The sequence below is a fragment of the Drosophila ananassae genome, chromosome 2L (assembly GCF_017639315.1).
Source record: "Drosophila ananassae strain 14024-0371.13 chromosome 2L, ASM1763931v2, whole genome shotgun sequence".
Lineage (NCBI taxonomy): Eukaryota > Metazoa > Arthropoda > Insecta > Diptera > Drosophilidae > Drosophila > Drosophila ananassae.
The window spans coordinates 7,818,896-7,841,092 of NC_057927.1; the positions used below are offsets into that span (position 1 = coordinate 7,818,896).

At 45.3% G+C, this 22,197-nt stretch overlaps 1 protein-coding gene across 6 annotated transcripts; it reads right to left on the minus strand.

The window, feature by feature from the left end:
* Positions 1-141: 141 nt before the first annotated feature.
* On the minus strand, positions 142-21,949 carry LOC6499818 (diacylglycerol kinase theta). 6 transcript variants are annotated; one of them, XM_044718284.1, is made up of 18 exons: positions 21,842-21,949; positions 17,924-18,790; positions 12,617-12,696; positions 12,431-12,533; positions 12,115-12,221; positions 11,968-12,052; positions 11,711-11,911; positions 9,647-11,170; positions 8,827-9,111; positions 8,331-8,760; positions 7,952-8,273; positions 7,658-7,887; positions 7,449-7,597; positions 7,158-7,337; positions 6,119-6,404; positions 5,907-6,063; positions 5,734-5,841; positions 142-3,564 (listed from the first exon to the last, which is right to left on the minus strand). In XM_044718284.1, the coding sequence occupies exons 2-18, from the start codon at positions 18,033-18,035 to the stop codon at positions 3,382-3,384; spliced, it is 4,542 nt and encodes a 1,513-aa protein (XP_044574219.1). In that variant the 5' UTR covers positions 18,036-18,790; positions 21,842-21,949; the 3' UTR covers positions 142-3,381. The 6 variants fall into 6 exon arrangements, with proteins under 6 accessions (XP_044574219.1, XP_044574220.1, XP_032312084.1 ...); XM_044718285.1 differs by lacking the exon at positions 142-3,564 and adding an exon at positions 4,345-4,879 and having other exon boundaries at positions 7,056-7,337; positions 9,647-10,981; XM_032456193.2 differs by lacking the exon at positions 142-3,564 and adding an exon at positions 4,345-4,879.
* Positions 21,950-22,197: the final 248 nt, after the last annotated feature.

The following is a 22,197-nucleotide window of genomic DNA, read 5'->3' on the forward strand; positions in this document are numbered from 1 at the left end:
ATATCTTGACTTACTTTAGACTTTAGATGACTGAAATGCCCTTAACTGACGACTGTAAATTACTCATACGCCCCGTATCCAGGAACATATTATAGCATACTTACCTGCGTTCGGACGAGCCCCTCCAGTAATACACAATTCTTTTATGTCAGTTACATTTATTTTGCAGTTATTTTTTTGTTTGTGTGTGTTCTGGTTGTTGATGTTATTGACGAATCTGCCATAATGTCAAACGGATTTGGGTTTGGATTTCACGTTTGCATTGCAACAAAATACTCTTATAGACTTTAAAGCGACGCTATTGTACATTTTACATTAAATTCCGTGTTTGCTTGCGTAGTCTGTTGTAATAATCAATTAACAATTTCTTAAAGATTCGGTTGAACTTGTTCGCTTGGCAATTATCGCACTAGGTAGCGGTACATTCGTTCCCAAATTCAATCTTTGCCAGCATCGAGTTATTTCTTAATGTGGAGCAAAAATGGTGGAGATTTACTTTGGTATAGAGAAAAATAGTTACTTGTACACTTATGGATTTGTATCTGAATCTTTGCGATGCACACCTGCATCTATATCTACGGCTGCTTGGATTCTTTCTTGGTTTTCGGTTGTTTTATTCTGGCAATTATGAAACAAATTCTTGTTTGGCTCTTGAAATTTTGTTTTTTTTTTTCTTGTTTTTGTCGTAATTTTGTTTCGGTTTTGCTTATATTTAACACTACATCAATGTATGTACTATAAATAGTATTTTACTGGCTCAGTGGTAATTATGTTTTGGATTTCTTTGAATAGCATATTATAGTAATTTCCTTTCAAACTTAGACTAGATTTTTTGGTTTTCATTTGTTTTTTGGTTTTTATTCTTTTGTTTTTTTTCATTCATTTTTTTTTTGTTTTTTTTTTTATTTTTTGAATTTTTTTTTAAATACATTTAAAAAACATAACGTAGGGTGGTAAAAAAAACGATGTGCAGTGTATTTTTGTTACGGTTTATCTTTGTACGAAATGAGGTGAAAATCCAAATCTCCTGCGGGGCTGCGATTTAAATTGCCGAGGGCTAATCGGTCCAGGCTCCATTCGGTTTTGGGGCAGAGCGCCCCTACTTTAGACTGGAGACCTGGAAAATGGCAGACAGCCTCGCCGCAACGCTGTGAAATCCAAATGGCTACGCAATCTCAGATGGGAGAGTGTCCAATTCGTTAAGCTAAATAATCGCAAAATGTTCAAAATGTAAAAAACAGTGGCTCTGGCGCGCGTTTTTCTTTCGTTTATCCATTGCATAGCCATCTGGTGAAGCGCCCGGGCGGGTCATCCTTGATTTTTAGTTCACGGAAATCGGTCTAGTGTGGTCCGATTAACCCCAAGCATTGAGCCCCTTAATCGCAGCCGGTCGAGGTGATTTGCTGAACGCAAGAGGTGAGTGGTTGTTCCTTTGATAAGCTCAAAAGCCCCCCCTGTCGGCCCTCCACGCCTCGTGAGAGGGGCGGGTCTGGCAGGTGGGAGTGATTTTTGGATTTTGGTGACCAGTGCCATGCGATTTCCGTGTCGCTTCATGGCAATAGGCGAGCCCCTGACGGCTCTTCCCGGGGGGATATAATAACGGTCTTCTCGTGGGCATGTCGCCTGTGTGTGGCCTTGTTTGGACGGCAGGCGCCAGCTGGATGCGTCCCGCTGCCGTAACCCAACCGGATCTGGATATTCGCACACACCAGCTGGACCGGCCGCCACGCAGTGTCGTGTACCAGGGATGGGCCGAGTGCGCAGGCGAATATCCGCAGGCGCGGGAGATTCGCACTCGACCCACCGATGGAGGCATCCTAGTCGCGATTCGATCCGCTTCGTGTGTGTGTACATAAGACGTAATGTAAAATTAGTTATAAAACTTTAAAAAATTGTTTTTCATTATAAGCGTTTTAAAGTTGAAATTGTAGTTTTCGGATTTTCTCATTCTTCTTTCATCCTATTTTGTTCTCCTACTCCATTTTCTCTACTCCACCTCGTCCTACATCCTTCTCTGCTATCATCTGGAGGATCTGACATCCTAAAAAGTTTTTGTTTTCCTTCTTAGACAAATGCAAGTGAAATACTTACGCATCGCTGGATTTAACAGCGATGCCCACGTTTCCTACACTCGAAAATGCATTTTCCTTTTTTTTTGTTTTTAGAATTTCTTTCAATAACTTTTGTTGGTTTTGTTGTTAAAGCACAGCAGCGGAGAAAATTCATACCAATTGCACAATCCAGGTTTTAGTTTATGGTTCAATCAGCCACGGCTCGAATGCTAAGCACACGTGGTTAGCCAGTGGTTTCAAATTTCCGGTTGTTGCGTCCCAATTAGTGTTAGCCAACTATGCAATTTGCACCTTTTTCTCCTCACCTCTTTCTCAATATCTCCCTCTTTGAATCGACCTAAATTGAGAAAAAGTTTCGTACATATTTTCTCGCATCTGCTGTACATTTTTAATATTTGACCTAGCTGGGTTTTCTTTTTTCTCTGTCATCTTGAAACACTTCCGGTTCCGTTCTTCCATTCTTCCATTCTTTCATTTTGACATAGTTTGGTTATCTTCTTCTCCGATTTCTTTCCCTTCATTCATAGTTATAACAAACAATTTTTAACAATTTTGTACTTTTTGTTTTGTTTCTTTGGGTTCTCCCTGTTTCTTTTGCTAATCCTGCTTGCGCTTCTTCTCTCTGTTTAACGGTATCACTAATCGGTTTCTGCTGAAGGAACATAATTGTGAACTTGAATTTGATACAACTTTGTGCCAGACTATTGTTGAGTTTTTATGGTTTCTTTTTTTTTTCAATAAAATCCATCTATTCTTCGGACTACCGTTTTTTACCATCTATTGTTTTATATTTAAAGTTAGTTGTTTCTGCCACCCCGAACATCCATTTCCATTTCTTTTTTTCGGCTTTTGGGGACTAGTAGAGGGGCAGACAGTTGGTTCGAGCAGTTTGAATTTAACGTACTTATTTCAGAGACATGGAAAGGCGGCGGCTGAGCTACTAAAATTTGGCTAAATATGGACTGGACTCTATACATTGTATTATATATAGATGTATATAGAAGTAAGAAGTAATTTTGATTACAGCTTTTGATTTGAGTTGCCTGCTCTGCGGCTGCGGACTATACAGTATAGAGTATGTGAGTGTGGTGGACTGCTGAGATGGTTACTGGCTGCTCCTGCTCCTGCTTCTGGTTTTGGTTCTGCTTCTGCTATTGCTCCGGCTTCTGGTTCTGGTTCTGCTTCTGGGTGGTTTGGGTGGGGGATCGGGTGGTGGGTTATCGTGGGTGGGTGGTGTCTGTGGGGGCGGTGCTGCAGTTGGTTCTGCGCTGGAATTAGCACGTTAAATCAGACGCTCGCTGTACCATATTCAGAAATCCGTATTGTTTGTCCCGCCATCGCCAGCCTCGGCGCCCTCACCGGCCACGCCCACCTCACCGACACTGGGCGGCAGGGCGAGGGACAATGGTGGGGCGGACGAGCCTGCCACCATCATGGTGGGTTCCGTGTTGCGGCGTTTCATTTTCAGCTTGTTCTTTTTCAACATGGTGGCCTGAATCGGGTAATTTTCAATAATGTTTATAATTTTTGTTTGTTTTTTTTTAGAGGGAGAGATAAGTTGGGAGATAGTTTAAAATTTCAAAACGGAAATCAAGCATCCGGTGCATAATGAGTTAAAATATTTGTTTATCATAGAGTCAAGATCGGACATATTCGGATCGGATCGTATGGGTGGTGGTGTGTTAGTTTTGTGTATTTATATATAGTTCGGTAGGAAAAGGAGAAAAAGAGAGAGTAAAGAACAGAGAGAGTTAACGTAAAGGAAATTAATTTCGATTGCCTTAGATTAGAATCGTAGTAGAAATGCTTGTAGTTCAAAAGCTAGAATCGCATAACTGGCTGACAAATCAGGCAAAATGCAACGGAACTCAATCAACTAAATGGTTTTTCGGTTATACATAATTCGATACTGCATGATGGTTTACGAAAGCATTGCATTTGAAACAGAAAATTTAAAAAAGAAGAAAAGTAGTAAGGCATTGCATTTGCGCTCTTTTCAAGAATCAAAATCAAAGAAACTAGAAGAATCAAAAGAAGGAACAGAAACTGTAAACGACTTCTAGGCGCTGGGCTTGCTTTGGTGTATAGGTGTGGTGTGTTTGAGTGTGGTGGATTAAGTTCAAGTTCAATAGCGGTGGTCACAGTTCTTCTTGTGCAGTGGGTGGTTTCTGGTTGGTGGTGTTCTCACAGTGGGTGGTTCTAAGTATGTGTTTAGAGCTTGACAGCACCAACTTTTATTTACATCTATTTTTCAACTTTGATTTTTTTTTTGACATTACTATTTTTGTTTGTGGGTTTCTAGGATCTCTTTCCCTAGACTCTGGAAGAAGGATCTCTGTTTGTAGCTTGGCTTCTGCCAACTTCTGCCCTGATTCTTCTCTGCTACTCTTATCTGTTATCGGTTATTGGTTATATTTTTTTTGGTTTTAGTGGAGTTACTCTGTTATTTTCTATTTAGTTTTTTTTTTTATAATATTTTTAAAGTGTTTTTGGTTTTTTTTTTAGGGGAATAAACAGGAGAACCAATATCGAAGGCCAAAGGCCAAGCTCTAGGTGCTGCCAAAGCCAGAGGGCAGCGCCAAGGATGACTCCTTCTCCCCATTCTCGGCCAGCTGCTGTTGCTGCGACTGTTGCTGCTGCTGCTGTTGTTGCTGCTGCTGTTGCAGTTGCTGTTGGGACTGCGACTGCGACTGCGACTGTGGGGAGCTCTGCTGTTGCTGTTGCACCACAGACAGACTCAAGACCGCCGGCGAGATATGCGGCTCGGTGAGGCGGCGCTTACTCTTCGTTTTCTTCAGCATGGTGGCCTGGATGTAGCATAAAACACACACATTGTCAGATCCGACAAAAACATACGCTCGCACACACACACACACTCACACACATTTAACATAGAGAACACTACAATGTTTTTGGTTTTTTTTTTTTTTCAGTTTCTGATTACATAATGTTTTGAATTATTTTGATTTTGGTTTTTAGCTGCCATCTCCACAATCAACAAAACGAAAAATGCAGAAAAATACGTGGCTGGGCTGGGCTGGGTGGATATTTTACATGGTTAGAGGTTGGGGGTTAGCCTTTGGTGTTCCGGGGTGGTGTGTGCTCTATTAATTACGACATATCGGGCGGGAGTTATACCAAGGGACAAATTACAAACTTAACATACAGAACTCGCATATCCAACACACACGCACTGGATGGTAATCGGTTGCAATGAATCTGTTTAATTTCTCTTTAATTTGGAACCAACCGATCGCCATTTTATCAAAATATTACACTAAACAAACAAATCATACGCATTCCTAGTGTTGTGTCCTTATTAACATACACAAGTAAGTTAGTAGCTCCCAAGAACACGGCTCAGAACTTAACTGAAACTGTCAAGTACTATCTCTTTTCTTTTTTATCAAATCAAGTGAAATCAATAATAGTTTCTTTTGTTGAATTGGAAATTGAAAAACAAATAGTTCAAAAACAAAGGTGCGCTTTTATGAGCTGAATCAGAATGTTTCAAAGCTTGAATGTTAACTATTTGGAATCAAAGTAAAGGTTGCTTGAAATTAAAGAAGCTGGCATGCCTTGGAAAACAAGAAAGGAACAAAAAAGGACTCATGCAGGGCAAAGGCAACGACGATGGCAAAGTCCGAAATAGAGCACTTACCTTGAGGGCCGACTTGAGGACGACCACGTCTCCAGGACTCTGAATCCAAGGCTCACCATCCACCTGAACGGGCATATCGGTGTTCAGGTGTATCTTAATATGGCCACCCTAGAAGAGACACATTTTTATAAAATTAGTTAAATAGGACGGGGGAAACAGAACTTTTCTCGTACCTGAGCTATGCGCATGGCCGTACGGATTCCGGATTGAATTTGACCCAAGTGAACGACACCAGTAACGCCCACCACCTCCAGCATTCCATCGTAGTGGTTGGGCGTGGTGAAGTGGTCATCCTTGTCGGGACCCCAGGGATTAGCTCCGCTGCCCCAGCTACCAAAAAATAATGAGTTTTTGTGCGGCAATGTATGTGGAGTGAGAAACTCACCTTAGTATGTTCAAGATAATGATGCCATCGACTGGTGGCAGATCCACAATCTTGCCATCGACCTCCAGGCGGAGCTCCTTGTGCAGATCCTTGACCGCCTTGCGGCCGACAATCTTGCGCAGCCCCATCTTCACGTAGTATCCCTTGTTGCGCAGCCGGGAGTTGAACTGGTTGGGATTCTCCTCGCGGGCATTGTGAAAGTCCAGGCAGAGATCCGCATCGATGCCGATGCCAAAGTAGTTATTCATCACGAAGATCTGCGAGTTGTCCTCGTTTTGGGCACCACCTGGGCAGGGACACCGACGTAAACATTAGTCTAAGTTGAGTTTTGGTCTCCTTTGGGACCGACACACAATATTGACACCAAACAAGAAATGACAACATCGAGTTGGACATACAATGTACAATAATGAGCTAAGGTTTACCCGACCATTCGAAGTCTTCGCTGAGTGCCTGGACTTTGTGGGGCGATACCTTACCTGATGTGGCATGCAGGTACCATCTAGTGGTTTCTATACACATCGAAACTAAACAGCATTTTTCATCAGATACCAAACTGTGATTGGGATGATCTAATTGGGAGTACTGGGTGACTATAGTGGATCGATTTCAAAATGGCCAGCAAAACTGCATATAATTAAGAACTTTAGGGTTTCCCAACTATAAGTTTCTGATGACCAAATAAACCGACCGTTTCTTAATCGTTTAATTTTGCTTGGGATTTTGGTAAAAAAAACCAGCGAAATATTACAGCCGAATTGGGGGGTTCTTAGGCCAAAAGCACAGAGTTTAATTACAACATGGAAGGTCTGAGGACTGGAACTCTGGAGGATCTCTGGAGGATCGGGAGGTTAGACACACTGGACATGGGTTTACGATTATGTAGAGTAACGTAGAGAAAGAACACACGAACGAAGTTTTGAAAACACCAAATGACCTGATATATCACTCGATGTCAGAGCCGGTAATTGATGATGCTGATTGGTTTGTTGCGATTGCGATTGCGATAGGTGTGCTTGGTGTGCCTTCTTCTTCTTACCGGTTGTTTGCGAGGGCGCCTTCATGGCCGGCTCCTCGGGCTTGTCCTCCGGATGGAAGACAACCGTCCAGCGGTCCAAACGAATCTCCTCGGCCTCAATAACGTCGCGGAGCAGATTCAAGGGATCCTCGCCGCCGGTATAGCCGGAGCCCCAGCACAAAACGCGAGCCAAATCGTTACCTAAAGGAGGAATCGGTTATATTTAATATTCCATGTCCTTAAGTGGATAGATCTTTATATATCTTCTCGAAAAATTAAGTTCTTCCTGAGGAAATTGTACTCGGTACATACCTGTTCCCAAAGGAACTATGGCGCAAGGTGGACTAGAGCACTCAGAGTCCTGGCCAACATTATCGAGGCATTGGAGCACCCATCCGATGGTGCCATCGCCTCCACAAACCAGGATCTTATAGTTGGTTATCTGCCGGAACACGTACAAACTACAAACAAGACAATGAGTGTCAAGACAAAGTAAAACAAATGACTATCAAGTAATTTACCCTGGAAGAGGACCCCCATTGTCCAAATCGAAGACCTGATACGGATTCAAAAGCTTCCTGAAGCTGGAGATCAGCTCCAGGCCCTGGCAGCCGCCGGACTTGACGTTGACAAAGACCAGCAGTGGCCGGACATCGGAGGGCACCATGCTGGGCTCGATGTTCGGCAGGAGCAGGACCAGAAGTTTCTTGTCCTCGATGATCGTCTCGCGAAGATTGTAAAAGGCGCGAACCTAAAAGATAAGCTACAGGATTAGCAAGGATCTAAAACAATATCGTATTGATGAGAAAACCTACCGCCTTCTGGGAGTCTTCGAAGGTAAGCACCACGGATCCGTACTCATAGTAGATGGGTCCAATGCTAGTGAACTTGTTCTCGTCGGTCACATACTTGTTGAGGATCTGCTCGTAGTTGCGCTGCGAGAGTCCTGTGGGTAGATTGCCCACGAATAGCGCGATATTGGGGCCATGCGGATCCTGCTTGTGCTGCATGTAGAAGCGCATCAGCTCCATTTGGCGAATCGAGTCCTTGCCCAGCTGCTTCATAATATCCCAGGGCCGTTCGTTCCACGACAGGATGCGTTCAGTGACACCACGATCTAGTAGTACCTCCGAACACCTTAAAAGCCATGTCGTCAGTCGAAGCCAGAAATGCTGACATATTTTTGAGTCTCACCTGTAGTCCTGTATCTGGTTATCCTGCAACCCGAACTTGTCCAGGGCATCGCGAATCAAATCCTTAATAACGGTGCTATTATCTACAGGAACACTGACATAGGGATCCTCCAGCATCGAGCACTGCAGCTTGCCGGGATAGACGCGGACATGGCCACGATCGCGATCGTGGAACCGCAGGTACATAGCCGGTCGCTTGCCCTCCAGGTGCGTCAGATTGAGCACGGGCGTGGGGTCAAGCAGGGGAGCATCCTCCATGCCGGCGGGGGCGTATAGGTCGGTCAGATAGAAGGCCTGCGGGTCGCGGGTGATGTGGAATGCCCGCAGGGCGGTGGTCAGCAGCTGCTCCAGCGTGTATGTGCGTTGTACGATGATCACCCGGTACTGCTGGCGTCGGAATGAGTTATTGCCATCAAAGACCTTGATCATCTCTGTGGATATCCGAAGATTTCAAGATTCAGGATTATGCAGAAGAGATATGTTTCAGCCACTCTTACCTATATCCTTTTCCTCGCGCTCTTTTTCCTTCTTCTCGCGATCCTTCTCCGACTTGTCCGACTTGTGGCCGCCGGATTCGGGTCTGTAGTGGCCAGTGGACCCACCTCCAGTTGATGCCCCAGCAGTGGACGAGCCGCCTGCTCCCCCAGATCCGCCACCAGTTCCTCCGCTGGCGCCACAACCTCCGCTGCTTGGCCCATGACCCGACTCGGTTTTGCTGGCCGATTCCTCGTCCTTGAATCGCGGAGTGTCGCCGCTGCTGAACTCCTCGGATATGCTCCGTGCTGTTAAGGTCACAAGAGATTCATTCAGTGTTGGTTCTCAAGAAGGGTGCAACACGAAGTATTTTATTAGCAGAGAAGCAGTTAGACACTTGGATGCATTCGAAAAAGTTATCGAGTAAGTTAGCCTTCCAATACAAGAAGCTTCTAAGCCAAGCTCTGAATCCTTAAGCCTAAGTAATTACTGGAACTTTTTCGAGTGCTGGCATGCGGCTGTGGCGGGTTAATGATTAGTGATTTGCAATGTGGGGTGCGGAATGGTGCCTGGTGGATGATTAGTGGTTCGATGGTTAGCGATTAGTGGGTGGGTGGGTTGGTTTGGTTGGCTTGGCTTGGTTGGCTCAAACGAAAAACCAGGTAACAGAACAGAAACCGAAACCAAAACAAAGTTGTTAGCGCAAACTAAGGACCATGAAACCGAGATCGATTCCCCCAATTTGTTCTTAAACTTATTTTTTATCTGTTAGCAGGACAAAACGGACAAAAAGAGTCAAAAAAAAGAAAAGGTAAGGGAGAGAGAGAACTGTTGGCTAATCACCTCTGCGCTTCTGGTAGCGCGGCTTGCGCCAGCCAACGGAGAGACCCTGCCGCACGTGGCGGAGCAGCCGGCCCAGGACATGGCCATCGCTGGCGTCACTCGCCCGCGACCGGCTGCTGGCCCCCCCGTCGCTGATGTCCCCGGCAAAGGCGGCCAGGTCGTCGCTGGCCCCACCGATCGGCCGGTCGTCCAGATAGAGATCGTCGAAACCGACATCGTCGTCCACATCCGTGGCATCGAGGCGGCGCGCCAACATGTGATAGTTGTCGTCGTACGGCTGGTAGTTGCCATCCTCGTCCTGGATGGTGATCTCGATGTTCTGCGACAGCCGGTCTAGGCTGTAATTGCTCTTGCCCCCCGGCACCGCCGAGGCGTTCTTGGGCGATCTCTTCGAGCGGCGCCGCTGGAAAAGGCCACGCCCGTACTTCTTGTAACGGGAGATAGCCGTCGTGCCGGCCGATTCCTGGAAGGATTTGCTCCTACCCACGGGCGAGAGTTGCAGCAGAGTGGGCGGCACGGATGGCGAGGCGGAGGAGCAGTCGCTGGAGTTGGAATTCGAGAGGGGGGAGCTGAGAGAGCCCCCTTTGCCCTGGGCCTTGTGCATGTGGCTCATGGGCTTGGGCTTGGGCTTGGCGTGGGCCAGAGCCCCAGTCTTGGGTTGCTGGCGTCCTCCCTGGACGCTCAAGGCGTGTCCGGACTTTCCCGGGGCAGTGGTGGTGGCAAGGGGATGTGCTGGCGCCCCACCTCCCGGGGCATTGGAGGTGTGGCTGTTATTACTACTATTATAGCTAAGGTTGCTGATCAGATTCAGGCTGCTGTCGAGGTCGTCGGTGTTGGTCAGCTCGCCACCCGTGTCCGAGGTCTCGTAGCAGCTCTCCCGCGGCGCAGTCTCACCCTCTGCGTCCGCCTCAGCATCACCGTGGTAGTCCGTTTCGCTGACGTCCCGCTGATGCCGGGAGCGCAACGAACGCCGTCGCAACGCCACATCGCAGTGGTCATAGTCGTCGCTGAGATCGCCACCGCTTATATCACAGACTCCGCCATCCACGTCGTCCTCGTCTTCGCTGGGCGAGATGCCTCCCCCGTCGGAGCCCCTCTTGCGTCGTCGCTTTCCCTGGCCCAGCTTCCGGAAGATGCTCGTGTAGAGCAGGTGCAGCGAGGAGTTCGCCGAGGGCGACTTTGGCAGGGCACCCAACATCACATTCGAGGTGGAGGTGGTCAGCTGCAAGGCACTGTCGTGCTCCGTCATCTCCTCCTCTGGCTCCTCTCCCTCCTGCTGATCTTGCCCCTGTTCCGGTTCCGGGTCCTGCTCCGCATCGTTGCTCGTCTCGCCGACTGTCATCGAGGAGGGGGTGGGCGAGTGGCAGAGCGAGATGGAGCCGCAGGATGTGGGCGTGGGTGGCGTGGAAAGGAGAAAATGTTGTTTCGATTGCTCGCGTCGCTGCCTGTGGAGCTCGAGTAGCTCCTTCAGGTCCAGCGCCCCACCAGCTGGCACTCCGGATCCGGCGCTCAAATCCGGACTGGCTGCCGGGCCGGGCACCCATTACACACACACATAGACATAATCGAACCGAAAATGGAAATTCACGCATATAAAACGCAAAAAGAGAGAAAAGAAAAGAAAATAAACACAAAAATAAATCAAAAATCAAAAAAGAGTTGTGGGGAAAAAATGTAAAAAAAGGAAAATGGTGTGGAAACCATATCGATTTCAAAGGATGGGTATAGATGGTGTGAGAAGTAGTTGTCTGCCATGATCTGAATGAGCTGGATGAGCTGGAGCGATGTGAGATTGGCTGATCATTGGAGTTGTTTTGTTTTTAATTCGAATTGGAATGTGTGCACACAACACAACATCGAGAGCAACTTTTTGGGGGATGGGTGAGTAACGGTATATCGCTATATAGAGGGTGAACTGTGCCGGCATCCACTCCGGAGGAGAAGAGCCAACTACACGACAGTTGGCTCCATTCCAACAGCAGATGGACCGGCTCATTAGGATATTTGCTTTATTAATCGAATGGATCGGGGATAAGAGGTGGGAGATCCTGGGTATGTACTTACGACACGAGTAGTCACGCACGAGCGTCGTCTTCGACTTGACCTGGACGCCGATGATGGCCTCGATGGGCACCTCGGTGCGCGGAATCGAGACTGAGTGCGGAGGTAAGTAGATAGGTTGTAGAATACCAAAATTACATTCGGTTGGCAGGTACACGCGACATCCGGCATGGGTCGTCATGCCACACCACTCGCAGCGATAGCCTAGGGGACAAGTTACTAGTAACCTTTCAGATGAGACCTAAGCCTTGTGTCCTTACCAGTGAGACATTCCGAGGACCAACAGGTTTTCTTGCAGTAGGCGCATTTGGACGTTGATGGAAGATTGCCCTCTCGCCAGTGGTGCTTCATAGAAAAGTGAAATATTAGTAATCTTGTGGGAATATCATGATGGGCCTCCAACTCACCTGGTGCTTCACATTAAGCAGCTCCTTGCCGGGCACATATGTGGCGTTCTCGGTGCAATCGGGCACGGCAAAATCTTGGCACTCAATATGCGCGAAATATTCGCAGACTGTGGAATTCCAAATGAAATTTAAATTAAAGACTCATATTAAGAATTCAATTTTGAGGATATATTTCACAATTATGCTCTCGCTTATTCAAACAAAGGATCGTTGTTCAATGGCTGAACTGACTGATGTGACTGACACGAATCCTGACAGTACACAGGACACAGGACACAGGACGCAGGGTGGGGCACTCACTCACACTGTCACTTACCTAAACAATGCACCGCTGGCGTTTCATCCAATCGCTTACGGCAAACTGTGCAGAATTTTCTCTTGTGATGAGTTGGCTCGGACCAACAATGGGCAACGGGATTCTGTACGGAATGACACATGACAGTTATATTCATACCCCAGGAGATGGTGTGTGTGGGTGTGTCAGAGTCCTCTGGTTACATACCTTTATAATGCATGGAGCAATGCCGGAACAGGGCGTTACCACGCTGCTGACACATCGTTCGTGGATGATAAAGTTGCAAACTGCAAGAGGTGGAACGAGATGCGGTTATAGGACATGTAAGCAAAAGTTCACAAGTTATTTGAATGCTTATCTAAATGGAACAGGCATTTGTGCCAATACGTATGGGAGATATTACTAAAATGGAACACATTTTGTGGGATGTATTGTTTAAATAATATAGTTTATTAGTTCTATTCTTCCCCTTAGAAAATAAAATATTACGTATACGCACCGTTTTCCCTAAAAAAATTCCCTTTTTTTATATCGTTGGTATATAACAGTAAATCTAGTATTTGTTCAAAATCTAGTATTTTTTTGGAGAAATGGTTGTAAAAAGCAACAGACTTCTTAACTAGATACTAAATCTCACGACACCACTGTACTGTAAATGGCCCTCTCCTTGGGCAACCGCAAAGTCACCGCGTCATTGGCAGCCTGCATGCCATTCATAGTTTCATAGTTGCCGAGTTCACGGACGACGGCGCATTCATTGAAGTTCCCCGCAGGGCGCCAACGAGGGTCGGGGCATGCAACGCTGAGAGCTGAGTGGCCGCCAAGGCATTACGCCAGCAAGCGAACAAAGAGAATGGGGTGGTAACGGTGGGTGGCTTGCCTTCGCAACTCTGGAAGCTGCCACTCCATCCCCAAAGAAACAATGTCCACCTGTCCGAAAAGCCAAAATAGGAACCCAGTTTCGAGGCATAAGTGCAGCACTTTCTCTGCAACACGACCGTGTATTTATAGTACTTATGTTTGTATGTTTTTTTTCGTGCAGCAACTCAACATAGATATCATAGTTCTATTTTAAGCGTGGCGTAAAAAGTTCTATTCAAATGCGCGTGTCTGTATGTAAATGCATAATTATCTCTTTGTTCGTGTGAGTGTCTGCTGGTGTGTATGAGTGTGTGTGTGTGTGCAAGGCAAGAAGAGGAAGCAGGAGCAGAAAACTAGGCCGCTGACCTGAGGCGCAACGCTGACGTCATGAATGAACTCGTGAATGTGCTATAGTTTTTTTTTTTGTATTTTTTGGGTCGCTTTATAAATAAAACAGAAGACCACCATCAAGCAGTGCAACCAGAAGAAGGCTACCAAGAATAAGAAGCAGACGGAGGACGAACGTGACGCTCGCTTTTCCCATTGCAGTTGAAAGGCCAATCATAACTGGCGGTTGTCCTGCTCTAACATTCGCCATTTATATTTTAGCGTTGCTGCTGTTGTTGTTGTTGTTGTTGTTTTGGTGCATGTGCGGTGGAAAAAAAGGAGGGTGGCTGCAGAAGCAACAGCTGAGCAAGTATACGCCCTGTGGGTCAGCGGCTAAGATCTGTATTTGTTATGTACTTTTCAGTTTGTTGCATGCCTGCATTATGTATACCAAAAATTCAGTGTGTGCCCTCTCTCTCTCTCTCTGTCATTTCCCTTTCTCTATTCTCCTTTCACTGTTCTCTTTTCTCTTTCTCTTTACGTAGATAAGCAGCGACGCCAACGCATGGGGAAATTTTTGAAATGAGTTTCTTTTGGCCATCCGTCGCTTGGTGTATGTGTGTGTGTGTATGCGTGAGCTTGTAGGGGGGAAATTTCGTTTGGAAACTCAACACACTTTTACTTTTCCTTCGTTTCGTTTCGTTTTACTTCCTTGGCCAGGGCAATAAAACCAAGAATAACAAAAGCGCGAGAAAGCGAATGAGTATGGGAGTAGAAGAAGCACAAAGCCAAATTCAAAGAACACACACACGCATACAGTAGTAGTAGATTGGGCGAAATGCGGTAAAGGAGAAAGGGGAAGGACGAAAAGGAAGCAATAGCAAGTGGGAGGTTAGGGACAATTGAATACGCACAAGTTGACATGCGTAGTGCGTGAAGAGGAAGCACAATTAAAATTGATATTTGCCCGAGGAGAGTTATACAATTCAATTGAGGTGAAGCACCAGCACCAGCATATACAGCGAGCCACCAAGAAGCAGCAGAAGCAGTAGCAGCAGCAGAACTGCCTTGAATTAAAAATAGCTGGAGAGGCTTAATAATAAATAAGCATACACATAAACACAGTTACGTGGCACATATCCCAAAGTACTTTAAAAAAAAATTTATTCTAATTTGCAAAAGGATTAATTGCCAAATTTAATTTATGGAAATTAAAATTTATTATTTCAAAAATATAAGTCAAATTTATGTATATTTTTCCAATATTTTATATAAAAAGATAAAAAATACAATCAAGGATGCAATTTTATCATATTTATGCTTCACTGGAAATCAATCGAATTTGGGAAATTTTTCGATTGAATCGGCTGGCTTGCAACGTCAGCAGTGCCCTCTCTTTCCATTTTTCTTTCCACTTTCCCTCCACTCTCTCAATACATACATAGTTTCTTCGGCGATTAACCAGACAACCTGACGACTCTGAATATCTGCTTTTAAAAACCTATCTTATTTTCAATTTAAAGAGGAATTTCTAGCCTACAAAACATTAAATTGAGGAAAAAAATTGAATTAAATTAATACGGGGAATAGCATTTTCCTGTAAGCTACAAAAACACACAGTATGCTCTATAAATATATTAGTATTTCCATTGTTTCCCAGGTAAAAATTGTTCTAAAGTGTGTTATTTTATCGCTTTGAAAAGTTTCCCTTTGTTGGTGCTCTCGTTGTTCTCCGCTCACTTTGGTTATGAATGAACGGCGTCGAAAACGAGGCATTTAACAAGGCAAATCCCCCAACCACCAGGTGTCCGCCCCCCAACCCTAAAAACAACCTGAAACCCCAACCTCAACATCGACCCCACCCCATGCCCCTATGCGTTAAACCCCATTCGGTTTTCGGTTCCGCTGGCGGCATCGTCATGTTCCATGGCGGCCATTGATGACGCACTTTTAGCCCTTCGCTGCTATCGGCAGGGGCACCACACTCGGATTCTGATTCGGATCGGTTGGGGTTTGGGTTGGGGTTGGGGTTGGGTCTAGGGGAGGTAGTTCATGGGCATTGCTGCCGGCTTGCAGTACCCCCTTTTCCTTGCTCTCCTCCTTTGCTAACAGGTCATGCATTCAATTTGATTTAGGTGCGCACCTGCTGCTCTTGATTCTTGTTGCTGTTGCTGTTGCAATTGGAAGCCGCCACCCCTACCACCGCCTCCCTTGGAAAACCAATTGAAAACTCGCCCGCGGGCTGTGGGTGTGGGTGTGGGCGTTTGCATGTTTGTCTATGTGTGAGAGTGCATTTCGCATTTGACCTACTTTCGAGAGTAGGAGAGGCAGCATAGCTCTGTTTCGGTTTAAGTTTCATTTTCAGTTTCGGCTTCCGTTTCTGTTTCTGTTTTCTGGGCAAGTGCATGTGGCAGAGAGCTCGAACTGCAGCTACCAATCCAACTAGGGTCCAATTAAATATGCAACTCAATTATGACGTCTCTTTGGCGCGTCCTCTTCAGCAACGCCTCTGGTTGCTCCAGTTCTGGTTGCTGGTTGCTGGTCCGGCCAACGCGGCGTATGCGTGATGAGCGTCCAAAGAGCGACGCCCTCGAGGGTATGCAACACATTTTTCGCTCCGCAATTTTCCACACAACCCGTCTGGTCATGGCATGCCTGCACAGTATAATTCGCTGTATACTGTGTCTATATGCATACTTAATATAAATATCGGATGTTTTGCCAGCAATTAACAGAGCGCCAAATGCACTGAAAATGTCAAATGCGAGCACAATGAAAACAAAACGGAATTCTCCGTCTGATTCTGGTCAGCAGACGAAAAACACCATAAAATTCATTGGTGCAATCGAAAAGTATACGAATGAATGAGTGCCTTTAAACAGAATTTTTTTTATTTCATTCAGAATACATTCTTATATATCTTTTGAATTGGCAATAAAGACGATCAGAGGAGCAAGACTGAGAATACTTGGAACCAAATACATAGGATTTGAAGTGCATGGGGGTTTTCGAAGCAATACATTTTATAGGATGATGCTTTATTGTTTCGTATGAAAGATCTATGCACCTTTCGTACTCCCAGCCCACTCAATTCCGGTAGACATACTGCCTCTAAAATGTGTTAATAGTGCCAATGATGCTAATGGCGGTTCAGCTGGAAATCTGCGAGTCTGAGAATTAATGCGAAGTGGCCGAGAGGCGAGCACTTGCGGCCAAAACTATAAACATAAAATGGCAAGCGCAATTCGCGATAATTATAATAATAGCAACACCACGATCCACAAATCCCATGAACAAAATTGCAAAAATAAACAACCAAATAGGGAGGGACTATAGGAGGGGAGGCGGCCCAAGGAAATACATCACGATCCGAGGCGCCTAACAGGCTTCCCATTGGGAGAGTCAAATGCTCTGTTTCGATTCCTTTTCGATCCGATTCGATTGAATTCGCTTCTGACAGCGGGTTTTCTTACACTTCCATGGCAATGGCATATACATACGGATATATGCCACACAGAGCAAATCGGAGCTGTCGATGACGTCGTTGGCGTTCTGCTCACGTCACGGCGGACACGGCCAACAGCCGCACAATTTGGAAAAGTTCAAACGCGCACACTTCTCGGCCGCAAATAGCCCCGATATATACACATGATGCTGCCCCAATTCAATACTATACTCAGTACTATACCGTATGTGAATGCTGCCCCTGCCTGTCAGAATCTATACAAGCTATGGATGACCCATTGGTCATGTGGTATGGGGTTGAGACTGCCATTAAAAGAGCACTGTACGAAATAAATGTGAACTTTGCATCTAAAAGACTAAGATTTTATTATAAAAGAGTTGAGTCTCCTTCAATTCCCTCTTTTTTATACTTTTCTGGAAATATCTTAATAAAAACTTTTATTTTTTTAAGACATTTTGAAATAGATTTCTCTATGTTCATTGTTATTGTAATGTCTGTGCAAGTCTCTGTTTTTACAACCTCACCATCCGCATCATCGGCGGCCGCATTTCCATTCCAAGTTTATGGCAATTTAAAAAGTATTTTCAAAACTAGACGAAATGTATTTTTACAACTGCCACAGCCACAGCCCCATCCAAGATGTTCGATGATTTGCGTGTTGCCTTTTCTCGCCAGTGTTTAGTGCTCATTAATTACAACTTATTTCTATTGCAGAAGCTTGAACAGAAATTCTCCATTGAGGCAGATCACCCATGACCAATGTTGGAAAATACAACAATTTTTCAACTGAGTTAGCGTTAGTGTTGAATAACGATTATATATCTAGGTTGTACAATTAAAAATGGCTGCTAAGTACTCACCCTCGCAGATATATCCCTGCTGGATGAGGCCCCAGAGCAGATCCGAGCAGTGGTGACAGTATGTTGGCTTATGAAACGTCTTCTTTACGAATGAATGCCCACCATCCGCCATTTTGTTCGCCTGTGTCCGCTGCCCGCTCGCTCTCGCTCTCCCTGGCTGGCTTCCGTTTCCGCTTTATCCTTCTGTCTCTCCTCCTTTGTTACTCGGCTATCTGGTTTGCTTTTTGTTTTTTTTTTTTCTGATTTTGTTGCTTTTGTGGTTGCAGTTACTGTTGCAATATCGGCTTTCTTGGGCTATTTCGAAGTGGGAATCTGACGGCAAGTTGGCAACTTAGGCCGCTGCTGCCGGTGCGGCTGACGTCGACGCCGGCTGAGGCAGCGCTGCCGTACCGATCGAGGACGTGCGATTGGAATGGCCGTGGCAGGACGAAACTTTGTTTTCGGTCAGCTTGGATAGCTCCTGCTTCTGCTGCTGCTTCTGTTTTTCCTTTTCCTTTTGCTGGTGGTGGTGGTTTGGCTTTCCCGACTGCTTTTCCTGCTGCTGATGCGAAATGGAAACGGAGTACGACGACGACGGCAAAAGTGGCGACGACGACGGCTGCATTTTCATCCATTGGTCAGGTGGCGGCTCCCTTATCCGGACATTTGCTTGCCGGGATCGGATCGTTCGGTGACAGTAGTAGTTGCTCGTTTGGTTATCATTTAGTTAGAATTGAATATTAGTTACAGGTTCTATATACATATTGGCTATGTATCATATTTTTTTTGCTTTAATCATCTTAATCGTCTTTATTTAACTTTAGCTTTCCTTGGTGGTGAGTCTGTTGCTGTTTTTCGGTTAAATATTTACAATTTTTGGGCGCTGCACTAGGAAAAAAATTACTATTGATTACTATTTATTCGGGAGATTTTATAATCCATAACTATGGCGTTTATTTTATCGTATTTGTATATAACACTTTGCACAGGCACACACACACACTTTGCTCGGCGGGAGGTCTTCACTTCACTGGGAAAATTCTCAAACAACGGCAGCTTCGTTTTTTGTGCGGTATTTTATGATATTTTTCAGATATTAACACTTTCAGTGGCTTCCGTGTCTGGTGAGTGATAATTTTATTATTCGAGAGCGTTCCTGCTTCGCGCCTTCGCCACCATTTGAAACGAAGTGTTAAACACGTCCTGTGAACGAGAGGTCCTTACGGGTTTTCCTCTCGCTCGGCCCGACATGTTGCAAGGTGCGCAGTCGAGCATCCCGATGCAACTGCGCACTTTGCAACATGTTGGATGCACTACCCTGGGCAGTTTTCATTTTCATTCAACTAAAATATATTATTAGATTAATATTCTTTGTGATTTAACATTTTTTTCTTTTACTTCGCTCTCTGCTTCGATGGGCGCCTCGCTATCCACGCCACCTCCCACTTTTCGTTGGATACGTAAGCGCCGCACCCCCCAAAAAACAGCAAATTCAAAAAAAAAAAAGCGAAAAAGTTTCCCGATAATAAAGTCCACATGATGGAGAGAGAGCGAGTTTCTGTATGTGTGTGTGAGTGTGCCTCTGGGAAAGCGAGTAGGAGAGAGAAAGCGCGCGTCATGCGTGGTGAGTTGGCTAAAAAAGTTCCCAGTATTTTTTGAGCACCATAAAAAAGTAGTAGACATCAATATAATAATAGAAGTGGCAAAAATATGATATCAACAGCGTGTATCGCTGGAGAGGGGGGGAGGGAAAACAGAAAGAGAGAGCCAGACAGGTGGGAGAAAGGGAGAGAAAGACATGAATTGCAGTGGGAATTTTCTTTTTTTTTTTTCAATTCGGGCTTCCATTTATTTCCATAGTCGCGACGCCCTCAAGTATGCAACATGTTCCGTGATGAGCCAATTACAATCAACACCCCACATCCAACCCAACCGCCCAAAACCACGAACGAGATGGAGATGGCGATGGCCAAGGACAATCCAGTCAAATATTATATCATAGAGGTCCTAATAATAGACGGAAACAAAGGTAGCGATACCTAAAGTTTTCTTTATGATGGCACTAAAGGACAGCCAACGTTAAGGACATTAATGGCTAAACTTTTGGGTGATCTGCCAAGGAAGTTTATAACACAAGGATTAGAGATGATTTTCACAGAAAATAAAGGATTGGATTTTGGTTTCTACTTGAAGATAGAAGGTGTCTACCGGAAACTACTCTATATCCTATAATAAGGATGTATCATGACCCTCCATTCCAAAACTTATTTCACTTAAAACTCCCAGAAGAAGAACCCTAAACAACTACACACTTTGAGCTAATGACTTTGAACTTAACGGGATTTGGCGAAACCAGTTTAAGGTGAAACCCCTTGGCAAGTATTTGAACTTGGACTTGGGAAGAACTATTTTTTCGTACCGCAACTGTGTGAGGAGCCAGCCTGACGACGTGGAATGTCCCTATACCACGTCCCTAGGCCGTGTCCTGTGTGTGTCCATGTCCTGGCGCACCAGGCGTGCGACATGCGCACTCGCCATCTCACCACATTCACATCCTTACAACACACCGCACCTTGGACCCAACTCCACCACGGCGTTGCGGTTGAGCGAAAGGCGAAAAGTGGCCAAGTTTAAGGATAAATCACAACGAGCTAAATTTTTGCAACAAATGCCTGGCCAGGCGGGCCGGGAGAGAGGAGGGGCGAAGGTGTTGAAAAGTTTGCGGCTTAACTTTTCCAATCGGGAGGGAAATTATTGTTTTGGCCAGAAATTAACCAAAACGAAAGAATAAAATGGAATTGGAAATGGAAATGAAAATGGAAATTATGGATGCTAATGGGGGGCCCAGAGGCGAGATGAAAATACAAGTGCCGAGCACTTATGGGCGAATATATAGAACTCGGAGACTGTGTGAGTGAGTGTGTGTGTATACACACACTCCAGAACTGTAGACACAGCAACGGTACTTCGCACCCACTGGGGCCATGGTGGCGCCCATACGAGCCACCCCTCCCCTCCCCACCCGATTCCAATCTAAATCCCATTCCCATACCAAGACCCACTCCCACATCGCTGCCTCCTTAGCCCCCCTCCCATCGTTCCTGGTGCTAGGCCCCCCTGCTCTGCAAATGCTGCGCGCTTCGCTCTTTTCGGGCCGCATGAGCAAATCGCAATAGATAGAGAATTTTTTTCTTGCTGGCGCGGCTTGATTCCTTGCCACACACACACACACACACACACACACTAACACACCGACATGCACTCACACACTCACAGAGTCGTAGAATCGTGCATCTTGTGTGGCCTTGTCTTTGGCTTTTTCATTGCTAATCACTCAAAAGAGGCCATAATTATGCTAAAGTTGCTGGCTCATCCGGAGCCTGGAAATTTTCAGCACTTGGCACACCACAGGCACATATGACAACGTAATTTTCACGCGCACACACAAGCGACAGAGAGAGAGAGAGGGAGAGAGAGTGAGAGTGAGATGGCGAGAGGGAGACGCACACAGGGACACAGGAATTTTATGTACCATATATTTTTTGAAGCTGCAAAATTTTGCACACTTAATTTTCACTAGCACTTCTGCTACGTCTGCCACTGCCGCTGTCGAGATTTTCACTTCATTTCGCTTTGCAATTTTTCCACACATTTTTCTTTTCGCCATCGATGGCCTTTCCCCACACTTTCAGGCTTTTCACTCGGTTCACTCGCTTTTCGAGCTGGGTGGGAGGAGGAGGAGGGACATTTGCAGATGGAAAATTTTCACCGCACAAGTTTTCTTAAAGTTTTTCAGTTTTTCCTTTTCAACCGAACACCGCTCGAATATCACCGCACACACCGAGTGTGTTAGGTGTGTGTGTGTGTGAAAATTTTCCTGTGCTTGGATATGGTGGCCTGTGAAAATGGCAGTGTCCCGTAATTGTAACCGTTACGTACGGAAGAGCACACCTAGCTGCTAGCTGCTGTGTGTGCTTGTGCTCCGCTTGAGTTGATGGGGCGCTCTGCCCCAAAATAGTATCGATATCTGTATCCCCAAAAAAAAACTGACGAATTTGTATCCGTCAGATATCGATATCGAACTTCAGATACAGTTTTTTGAAAAATGTTTTTTTACTTACTTTTGGAGAGAAGAAATTTATTCAAGAATATAACTTTTCCTGTAAAAAAAATAACGTTTTTTTGAATTTTTATTAAAAATATCACATAATATAATTAATTCCTAAACAAACAATTGTCTTTTAGAAGTTCTATATGAAAAGAAATCAAAGAAAATATGTGAATTTCATAAATAT

Bases quoted from the DNA above. Each gene is read 5' to 3' on its own strand.
- LOC6499818 (XM_032456192.2), bottom strand. From the start codon at position 18,035: ATGGCGGATGGTGGGCATTCATTCGTAAAGAAGACGTTTCATAAGCCA. The intron at 12,697-17,923 runs GTGAGTACTTAG...CACCTCTTGCAG, and splicing joins GCAGGGATATATCTGCGAGG to TTTGCAACTTTATCATCCAC. The intron at 6,064-6,118 runs GTGAGTTTCTCA...ATTTTTTGGTAG, and splicing joins ATTATCTTGAACATACTAAG to CTGGGGCAGCGGAGCTAATC.